The sequence below is a fragment of the Pogona vitticeps genome, chromosome 3, assembly GCF_051106095.1.
Source record: "Pogona vitticeps strain Pit_001003342236 chromosome 3, PviZW2.1, whole genome shotgun sequence".
Taxonomy (NCBI): Eukaryota; Metazoa; Chordata; class Lepidosauria; order Squamata; family Agamidae; genus Pogona; species Pogona vitticeps.
The window spans coordinates 63,330,446-63,342,016 of NC_135785.1; the positions used below are offsets into that span (position 1 = coordinate 63,330,446).

General features: G+C 35.9%; 1 protein-coding gene across 2 annotated transcripts in view; it reads left to right on the plus strand.

Moving 5' to 3' along the window:
• The window catches only part of NHLRC2 (NHL repeat containing 2), a 56,208-nt gene extending 45,302 nt beyond the window's left edge, over positions 1 to 10,906 (plus strand). For both annotated transcript variants that reach the window (XM_020779912.3, XM_078389565.1), the window contains 3 exons: positions 4,357 to 4,566; positions 6,900 to 7,107; positions 7,974 to 10,906. In XM_020779912.3, coding sequence (XP_020635571.3) covers positions 4,357 to 4,566; positions 6,900 to 7,107; positions 7,974 to 8,230 — 675 coding nt within the window. In that variant the 3' untranslated portion in view covers positions 8,231 to 10,906. The remainder of the gene's footprint in view (positions 1 to 4,356; positions 4,567 to 6,899; positions 7,108 to 7,973) is intronic.
• Positions 10,907 to 11,571: the final 665 nt, after the last annotated feature.

Below are 11,571 nucleotides of genomic sequence, written 5' to 3' on the forward strand. Positions count from 1 at the left end.
TGCATTATTTCAACCTATTTAGGCTTAGTGTTTTATTACTGCTACTACAATGTAAGAGTTTAAATGTTCAGTCATGTTTAATTATGTTTGAGGGGGTTAAGAAATAAATAACCCCTCTTTTGTACATTGTCACATTTGTTTGTTACTTTTATACATGGTTTGTGAAAGATAGCTTTCATTATGTATGTGATTACAGTAAAGTTACTAAGATTAAATTTCTACATGTGACACAGGGAGACTGACTACATGGTGCTACACAAGCTACCCCAGCCTAGATGCTCTGAGGTTTGATGTATCACATTTAAACATAGTACAGTGGTGCCTCGACTTACGACCATAATCCATTCCAGAAGATGGATGTAACTCAAAATGGTTGTAAGTTGAAGCACAATTTCCCATACGAATGCATTGAAATGCAATCAATCCATTCTGTCCGAAGAAAAAAATTACAAAAAAATTCACTGCAAGACTCATTGGAAACGTGAGTAATCCCTTCTGGCCGAAGGGGGGGGGGAGAAAAGCAATCAAGCATGCAAGACCCATTGGAAATGCACAGAAAACAAAGGGGGCATGTCAGAAATGCAAAGAAAACAAAGGAAAAAGCAAGGGAAGCATGCAGGACCCATCAGAAATTGAGGGGGGACCCAAAAAGCAACCAAACCCCAAGACCCATCGAAAATGGAGGGGGAAAGCCAAAAAACAAATAAACCCCCCAAGACCCATCGGAAATGGGGGAGCCAAAAAACAAAGCCCCCAACACCCACCGGAAATGGGGAAAAAACCAAAAAGCAGCCAAACCCTCCAAGACCCATCAGAAATGGGGGGAATCCCCAAAAACAAAGCCCCCAAGACCTATCAGAAATGGGGAAAACACTCCAAAAAGCAACAAAACCCCACAAGACCCATCGGAAATAGGGAGAAAAAACCAAAAAACAAACCCCCCAAGACCCATCACAGCACAGAAACGTAACCCCTCCATATCAAAACCACACTGCAAAAATACTCAGAACAGTTTATAAAAAGCAGAAAACAGCACCTTACCTTACAAGGCAGCCCAAAGCATCCCTGCAAACACACACACATACTCTCTCAGAAGCAGAAGGAGGCAGTCCCAAGCCTCCTCCTATGCACACTTGCACACTCTCTAACTGCTGGGGTGAAAGAGCTACAAAGTAGCAGCCTCATCACCACCTACAGTTAGAAATTTGAATTTCCTGCCTTTTTCCCTGCCTTTTTATGTTCATAAGTGGAAGCTCTGGTCGCAAGTAGAAGCAAAGTTTTGCAGCCAGAGTTGCTTGTAACCCGAAATGGTTGTAAGTACGGACGTTTGTAAGTCGAGGTATCACTGTAGAAATGGGGACAAAGTGGTAAAATGACAATAGTTAGTGGATCATTTTCTTTTTTATGTGCCCTAAGCATGCATTAATCCTTCCCTAAGTCTTTCTGATTTATGTAATACCTACTTTAATGGCTATGTACCAGCCATTTCCATAAATGGGAATCAGTTTGAATATGGGACAGTTATAGAGAACTTATAGATAAAAGAAGCATTTGAAGGTCCAATTAGGGAATGGAGATATTAGTTACTATAGTAATTCTGGTAAAACCTGTTAAGTTGTTCTTTTTTGTTATCTTTGTATTCTAGTATAATTGTATAAGTGGATGTAAAAGTACCCTCTTGCTCTCTGTAATTTTACCCTCCCCCTACCCATGTCCACTCCCCCAGCCCCCTATCCCTAATCCTATTGAAAATGAATTTTTAAAAATGGGACGATTATATATAGCTTGTAGAGTAATTGAAACTCTATATCACTGGTTCTTAACCTTGGGTTACTCAGGAGTTTTGGACTGCAACTCCCAGAAGCCTTCACCACCAACTGTGCTGACTGGGGTTTCTGGGAGTTGCAGTTCAAAAGCATCTGAGTAACAAAGGTTAAGAACCACTGCTCTATATGACTTGTTGATCAGAATCCTCTTGGTTACTTATGCTGATATAAGTGTGGTCACATAAATTGCACTGGCAAATTGCTACCAGTTAATGAGTCATAACTTGTATTGCTCATTGTGCAACAGTCATCTCACTGAGGCATGACATGGGATAATTTACACCATTGTACTTTAGAACAAATACACACAAATAGATTACAAAACATAAATAACCAGTAGAATTATCCATTAAGATACAGCAGGTATCTCTGTATTCATTGTGACACAAATAGACACCTATTTCTAAGTATAGAAGTGTTTTTATGAAACAACACGCCAATCCTTTCACTATTTCTTTCCCTGCAGAAATTTAGTCAGCCACTTGAAATTTATAACTCTATCTAAAATATTCAAGAAAATGACTTTCTTCTTTTCTTTAACAATCATTTATGTCACTGAAAGATGGACTGTTTAGACAACTCTTCTCAGTGTTTTTCTCAATGTTTCCTTATTTATTTTCTGTCAGTAAAATGTATTTATTGTTCATTTGTAAGATATCATTTATTATGGGGAAAGGTGCTAGAAATACATGATAATCCTCTTTGTGAGAGACATTTTCTCAATCATATCAGTACCCAAATGCTTACCTTATTCATAGTACAGTGGGGTCTTGACTTGAGAACTTAATCCGTATTGGAAGGCGGTTCTCAAATCAAAAAGTCTGTAAGTCAAGTCTCCATTGACCTACAGTGCATTGAAACCGATTAATCCCGTAACAGGCCGTTTTTGTTCCATTTTGGTTTTTTTTCTGGTCTATAAGTCAAATCTCAGTCTGCAAGTCAAACCTAAATTTTGCGGCCAGAGGAGTCTGTAACTCAAAAAGTCTGTAGGTCAAGCCGTCTGTAAGTCAAGGGTCCACTGTAGTTAATGGCTATCATTAATTTATACAGTAGGGGGAAAGGGGTTTACATACCAAAGCACTGAGAATAGAGCTGTTTGTCACTGAACAATGGTAGCAATCTGAAAATATAATACAAACCACACTCCTATGGCTGTTTTCAACCAGAAAAGTCTTTAAAACAACGACACAAATGGGAAATGATTGGCTAAATCAGTTCCTGTTATCAAAAAGGCCTTTTCTAGTGGAAAACAAGCCAGAGAAATCCCCCAAATTACACAGAAATCACAGAAGCTTCTAGGGGATGCCATCTACCATTTGGATGTCTAAAATTGAGGAGGCAAGACTAGAGTGAATGGGGTGGGGGGAACGATTGCTGGTCCTTCAGAATTTGCCTATAGACCCACTGATTCCTTTGTTGTCATTATGTGCTGCCAAGTCACTTTGATCTTATAGCGATCCAATAAATGGGTTGATCTCCAAAATGTCTTGTTAGCAATCCTACTCACAGCTGTTGTAAACTCAGGGCTGTGGTTTAATTTATGGAGTCTATACATTGTATATTTGGTCTTTTCCTGGCGTCATAATTTTTTCCAAACATGATTGTCTTGTACAGTGAGCCTTACCTTCTCATTATATGCCCCAGATATAACAGTTTCAGTTTCATCATTTTTGCTTCCAGAGAAAGATCTGATCTAAAACCTGCTTGTTTGTTTTTCTGTTAGTCCAAGGCATCCACAAAGCTTTCCTTCAATACAATATTTCAAATGAACCATTTTTTCCTGTCAGCTTTCTTCACTTGTCCAACTTTCTCATCCATGCATAATAACCTGGAATACAATGGTGTGAATGATCTTGGCCTTTGTCTCCAGTGACACATCCTTACATCTATTTTTAGTTCCGTCATTGTTGTCCTTCCTGGGCCCTGTCTCCTCCTGATTTCATTACTTCAAACTCTTAATTCTGGTTGTTGATCCTGCCAGTGTAAATATATACAATATAAAGTGTAAATGTAAATAATATTAAGCATATGATTAGCTCTTGAGTGCTATCCTTTTATTTTAGTCATAATCTTATATTTCACCTTTCTTCCAGGGAAGGAGCACAGAGTAGTTTACAAATATTAATAAGGCAAATCAAATGACAGGAAAACTATATTGCTATAATCACCAGTTAATTACAATAATAATTCTGCCAGAGAACTGCAGAATGAAGAAATTAGGAGTCAAATAATTGTAAAAAGCAGCTTGCATTTCAAAATATTCAAGTTAATTGGGGGACACAAGTGTGCTTATCATTCCATGAAGCAGGGAGTTTCCCCCATTTAATGTTGGGGGATCTACACATACCAGGCCTTTTGCTGGATGCACTGAAAATTTAGATGTTCTGTCTCATTTTAGTGATTCTTAAACTATAAACTCAAACTCAACTATTCCTTCTGAACACTCTTAATGGTAAGATTGTATAATAAAAACAACTGCAATATTCAGTTTTATGATTCACAGAATTATCTTTCTTTTTGTCTCCTCCAGATTAAATTTGTAGACCCTAAAATGAAGAATTGTGCTACTTTGGCAGGTACAGGAGAAGCAAGTAATGTCATAGGCTCCAGCTTCACCACCTCAACTTTTAATGAACCAGGAGGTCTGTGTGTTGAAGAGGGAGGGCGTTTGCTCTATGTTGCAGATACAAACAATCATCAAATTAAAGTGCTAGACATAGAAACCAAAATTGTTTCTCAGGTAAGGTACCTTTATAAAACTTAGTATAACACTGTGAATAGCATTTTCTACTCAGGATAAGTTATTGTAGTAGGGTCATATTTCATCAGATATCCTTAGCTGTTACCTAAATAGCATGAAACAGGGTAATACATTCTCATAGTGTTTTGTAATGATCTGGCAAACAGGCCAGCTTTTGTGTTAAGGATATCCTGTTAGGCTTAAAATAAATGTTCCATCTGTTTTAAGAGCCTGGAAAGGACACTAGTACAGTTAGTGTAGGCCAAGATACAAAAATCCTAGCTTTCAGGATGTCATTAAAGGTGGATGCAGGAGGTGTGATTTAAGTCTTCTATGAGTCTAATGAGTGTCGTTGGACACCATGCCGGAATCCTGTTGCAGTGCAGGTAGATGATAGTATGTTCTATGATGGTTGGTTTACTGTTATAAGAGTTGAGTGATTATCCAATTTAAACAAATGTGGTTTGCACTTGCACAAAGAGGTATGGAATATCTCCTTACTTAAGTTCTCGAAGAGTAGAACCTCTCAGGCAATGGACAGATCCATGAACACAGCAACAGGATCCATGTGTTCTGTGTGTCCTTCTTATCTTAAAATGAATCCTACCTTATGAGATCTTGTTAAAGCAGAAGTATTAACATACTATAAAGCACTTTGCATGTCACTTTAAAAAGTTTTATTAGATAAGAAGCTTTGCTCAACATGGTCTTTACTGATTTAACCAACTATTGCAGCTGAAGCACTTTTTCCAGACACTGTTATCTGTGTCATCATTACCTTTAAACCACAGGGAATCATCTGCTCTTTTTTTTAACCTTAGCTAGCTAGAGATTACACCTAGTCTAAGCCAAAGAATATGTACACTAGTCCATTCAGTGTGAACATCCACAGTTGGTAAGACTAGAATGAAATATGTTATGTTCAAGTGCAGGTGATGGGTTTTTTAAAAATTAATAGTTGCATAACATCAGAAACATTTTCATTATAACAAATAGTAGATCTCTCTCCTAAGCAGCTGCAGTTAACAACTGTTGGAGCTGAGTATCCCTTTAGACTAAAGCATGCACATCTTAAGAAAAAACTGCCAAGAGAAGTACGGTAATATTTATCTACCCTTTTGTTAAATGAGTGAATGACCGAATAAAATACTTAGCCTTACGGAATCTAAAATATGTTGTTCTGCATTTGTGTTTTTGTACCCATGTGTTATTCAGCTATTTTAGAACTTTTCCCCACAAAATATGATTACCTAATTATAGTGTTCACTAAATAAACAAAGAGCCTGATTTCTGTTAAACTCCCTTTGAATTTGGAGCTCCTATATTCACAAGACCTTTGCAATGCCTGTAGTGTTAGGAATCATAACTCTGCAGATGCATCTGTGCTGTGCATAGCAAGCTATTCTGATAATCCTGACGGGAGATTGTGTGTTTGGCTTGAATTCTTTGTCAACAGAGGAAGGTTTGAGAAAGGCAGGACTGGAAATCTTCATTCTCATATACATCCTGTGTTTCTGTGAATAGAAAATACTTTTATGTTCTCAAGTATACTAACTTTGTAAAATGCAGTTTTGCTATCCAGTAGGAGGCTGACTATAGATTGTGTAAGCAAAAGGAATCTAACGTGATTAAAATTGCAATCTTACACATATCTGCCTGAAAGTAAATGCCACTGAACTCAGTGGATCTTCTTTCTGAACAGAAATCTGTCAGATTGTGCTCTTTTGGCTTCCTTCTGCGTTATTCCAAAAGACAGTGCAGCAAATAGTGTTCAGACTGAGAAGATGTGATTTACAGTATATATAGTACAGTGGTGCCCCGCTTGACGCTTACCCCACATGACATTGAAATCGCTTAACGATGAGTTTTTCGCAATCGCTATTGCGATCGCAAAACGATGGTTCCAATGTTTTTTTCCGCTTGACGTTGATTAGGAGCCTGCTTCGTGAACCGTTTGTTCGCAATATGATGTTTTTTCCGGTTCCGCAAAATGGCTTCCCTCTGCAAAATGGCTTCCCTCCCTTCTCAAAATGTCTGCTTTCCAGACCCTTGCTTCGGAAGACAGCGTTTTTAAACAGCTGATTGGCGGTTCTCTATGGGCAATCTTTGCTGGATGATTAGGTATTGACCAGTTTTCAGTGCATTCCAATGGTTTTTTTTTTCACTTGACGACAATTTCACTTAACAGCGATTTTCCTGGAATGGATTATCGTTGTCAAGTGGGGCACCACTGTAATAGTATCAAGGTGATCACAGCTACTTGCTTTCCCAAATATTATAATATGAACTTACGTTCTGAAATAACTAAATATTTCTTTCTGTGCTTTTGATAGCTACCTCTTCTAATTGAAGACACAATGGATGCTATCGATAGTGGTACAACAAAAATACCAAAACTGCCTAAATCATCTCCAAAGCTTCAGTTACCATCCCTTACTGTCAGTCCCGGTCAAGCAGTTCAGTTCACACTGAAACTTAGCCTCCCTTCAAATACCAAAATGACTGAAGAAGCACCTAGTTCATGGTTTCTCATGTCAGAAGGTAAAGGGCTCAGCTCCTGTTTCCAGTGAATATTTGCTGACTTTTGTAAAGTTCTGTTACAAACAATGACTGCCACGATACATTTATTTTGCTAGATATAAATTGTGTTCAGAAATACATGAATTAGCATTATACTCATGTATATATTCTATATGAGTTCTCCTAATTACTTCAGAATGTTTGCATTTAAACCTAGCAATTACATAAATTTAAACTCTGATCTTAAAAGTGACCAGTGGTTGGAGGCAGATTCTGATCAGACCTGAGTGATTAAATTTAATTATCATTGCTGCCATTTTGTCATCTGAATCTATATGGATGTAAATATTTCTTCTAATCATTCAGATAAATTGGAGACACAGGATGGGATCCAGTAGTTCTCTGCTATTAGCAGAAAGTCCCCCCCCCCTTACAAAAGAGCTGGTTAGGACTTAGAAGAAGGGAACTAAGGGGGGGAATGTACCCAAAAATCTAGGTAGTTTTGCATTTGAGTATTAAATTTGGTGTGCTAGTTCTGTCAATCATCATATAATTTTTAGGAAAAAGATGTTGGTGGACACTTATGATGAAAGATGATGAGAATTTCAGTCTGGTGACATCTGGAAGGTTTCTCTTCCATGTTTATACACTTCCGCTTGTATCCCGCACATTCCCTTTATACACAGTCTCATAGTGTTACACTGAAAGATGTCTTCCATGAGCTCTTGTCCAAGAGATCATGGAACAGCACTAAATCATTTTCTCTTTCATCTCACAGATCTTTGAATCCAGGCCAGTATATCTCATTTACCAAAACACTGTTTGTGGTTTGGCATGCTAACATAATAAAATGCTAAAATGATGATGGTATGTCTTTTCTTTTCTAGGCAGTGAGTGGCTGTTTCATGAACAAAATACATTTGGAGAAATTGAGGACATTTCTAAACAGCCTGTAATCCCATTTCAGATACCAGTAAACAGTCTGTCAACTGAAGTTGTACTGTCAATTCAAGTGTGCCTCTATTACTGTAGCAAAGAAAATAGTGCCTGTATGATGAAAGGAGTTTCATTCAACCAGCCTTTCCACATAAGTAATGGCAAACCAGGTAGCACAATTGTAGTTGAGCTTTTACATGCGTTTTAACTAAACCAAACCAAAAGAAGATAATTTACGCTCTCAATTTTTACTGCCTAATATATATTTTTTCACTGAAGAAGAGATGTTTGTCATTTTATGAGTTCCTACATTTTTGTTGATTCTGGTCTTCTAGCAGAGCACAACAAATTTGGTATTGTATTTCAGTTTCGGGTTAATAATGGAAGTTTGTGGAAAGTATCTCAAGAATGTTTGATCAGATACAGTAAAATGATAGAGGCTCAATCATGAAATACTTTCAAAACATTGTTGTCCTTTATGCCTTTATAAGTATTGAGGTGGATTCTGTTCACTTTAAAAGTAGTGTGATAGCCTTGAACAAAGTTCACCAGTCACAACATATGTTCTCTGTTTGGGAGTGAACAAAAACTAATGCTGCAATTTTATACATACACGTCTTTTTCAGAAGTGTGCACTATAGGATTTTCTTACTCTCAGATAAGTGAGTATAGAATTGTTGCTTAAGTGTAATTTTCCTTTTGAAGAAATTATTGATGCAAGATTTTTTTTTGACCCAGGGATAAACATTATTTTCTCATCTTCACATGACGTATTTAAGAAATATACTATGTGTCTCCTGTAATTATACCAAAATTTATTAAGCTTTTTATGCAAACACTATTCTATAAAATTAATATTTATGCGTTATATTTACGAGAGAACAGTTTTAATTACTTGTATTAATTGAGACGGCTTATTGCTTAATAAAGTAGAAAACTACTAACAAGTGGCATTTTGTATTTTTTTTCCTAACTATGACTATATTCTGTATTTTTTTCTAACTGACATGTCCATTCACATATAATGGTGAAATTTCAGAATTAAGTAGATTTAGGCCAGTGTTTATTATGTTTTGATATTAATATTTCTTGTTGAAATGTTTGGCAGTACTGTGATAAAACCAAAAGGTCATTAACAGCACTTTGCATCTCTGCCGGGTAATATTAGTCTGAAAAAAAAATATTTCCATTAGCTGTGTAATGTTTTACAAATGGCATTTGAGTTTGATAGTAGTGCTTAGATGAATATTTTGCCTTGAAGTTCTTAGGCATCATTATCATCAATTTGTTAATAATACATAAGTTCTTCCAAGTGCCATTAAACCTGTTCCAAGTAACTTACTAGTTGCTGGAATCCATGATGTATTTGATATAATGGTCACAGTAATTCTATTCTCTGTAGATCCAATTGCCAAGACTAGACCCTTTTTAGAGGAAAACTGAAATAATGTTTAAGTTGAAAAATGCATTTTTAAAAAATACAGTTTGATAAGATTTTTAGCTAATAAAATGTTTTTAAAATACAGTTTGATTAGTTTTTTGAGAGAAGGTTTATATTAAATGTGTAGATTAAATTTTAAGAAATAGACCACATACACATTTGCACATGATTTGTATCAAAGTGACTTACCTTTCTGTGTAAGCTAAGTGAATTTAAAGTACTGCTGGTGAATTGTCATATATTCTTGTTTGAAAGGAAGCCATATGGTGTGATACGACTTTTCTTTCCTCTTCAAGATCACTTGCTAGCATAGCTGAGAGTTAAAAGGTCACTTGAATACCAAAAATAAGATTTTTCTCTGCAGCACTGTCTGGAATTTGAAATTTTCAATAGCCTTCTGACCTATATCATTCAGCTCAGGTTTTGTAGCCTTTTAAAGTAAGTTCCTGCATGTGACAAATAATACACATGGAATTTTCTTCGCTGTTTTGAAGGGTGTTTTTTTTAATGTAGCAAGTGTTTTATCAGCTAAGAGAGATGAGTGTTGTGTCCCCATCGGTGCAACAGACTAGTGTCAAGTGAACCCTGTGTCTTTTCGAATAATGTAAGGATCCTTACTTTTTGTGCTGTTTTTTTTAATGCTAGCTTGGCTAATATGTAGGAATTGGTCTGCTTTCAGTGACTAAGTTTTTAAAATGCTGTTGTTCTACATAGAACAGTTCCACTGTTTTTTTTTCAAATCAGGAAGTTAATGCACCTTCTGTATTGCCATTGGACATGATGAAAAAAAGTTTCCCTTTGTGGTCAGTAGAACTGGAGTATTGAAAAATAACAGTTTTTAAAATTCTGAATGCAGATGTTTCTGTTTGAGCTCTTTGTGAGATTGACCCAATATGTTCTGAACCCTTTTAAATGTTTACAACTTTTAAAATCTTATACATTGAGAAAAACTAATACAGCATAGTAGCCTTGAGTATAAAAATTTTAAATATTGTAATCTTACTTTTTGATGTTAGTTTTTAAAAAGTTATTAATCAATAACAGAGTATAAAATAACTTTTCTTTGGCTCTAGTGTTTCGCTACCATCAGTTAATCAGTAAAAGTATACATATTACTTTTATATAAACGGCAATAAATACGGAAGATAATTTGTAACAGCAGTTGTAACCCATAAAATGTCACACATTATTTCATCCTCTTAGTTCTTTATATTTAGTGTCTTGTAAGGTTGTTGGAAAGTTTGGAGGTTGTTGAACTGTGGTTTAGCATTTTGTTTAAACATTACCAATTAATAGCCACTTAGGTGTTCAAAAATGCAGTGGTCACTTCAAATCAATTTTTTTTATTGATATATCCTCTTTCCTTAGATGTTTGCTATTTGTCTACTTAATTTGCAAGCATAATGTATAATGATTGATTATTAAAGGAATAGTTTGAAGGAAGTGGCTTTCTTTTTGTTTACTTGTGTAATGTTAACATTTCTTAAAAGTAAGCACAAATCTCTTTCAAGGTATCTTGACTTTGCCATGTATTGACTTTACAATTAAATTGTAGTTTTGGTGCTATAGTGGAGAAATGCTTTAATCTGTCTGATTTTCCAGTAATCCAGAATAAACTGAATCAAAATGTACTCATTGGGATCCTCGAGTACAGTAGCTCTATGTTATGATTTTGTTACTTTTTAAAATAGCATATGTACTACTGGGAAAGCTCAAATTTAAAGTGATACTTTGGAAGCCAGCAAATAAAAAAATAGCATGGTTGCATCTCACAGTAATTAGCATGAACTGTGTTTTTGCTATAATTGATTTGTTTACCCCTAGTGCTCCTTTTGGTTTTTTTCCACTTGCTTCTCCTGATGCACAATAGAATATTCTCGTTTCCTCTTAACAGAATCACATACAAAATGACTAGAATTCGGCCATTACACCAACATAGGTACAGTGACATAACATGCATCAGTAAATCACTGCTAGTTATTGAGTCGGCCCTTGTTTTCCTTGTTACAGACCAAGTCATATGTCAAGTGATGACTCATTAACTAGTGGCAATTCATTGCTGTGATTTTATTGTACTTATGCCACCATCAATATCCAATAAGAGTCTG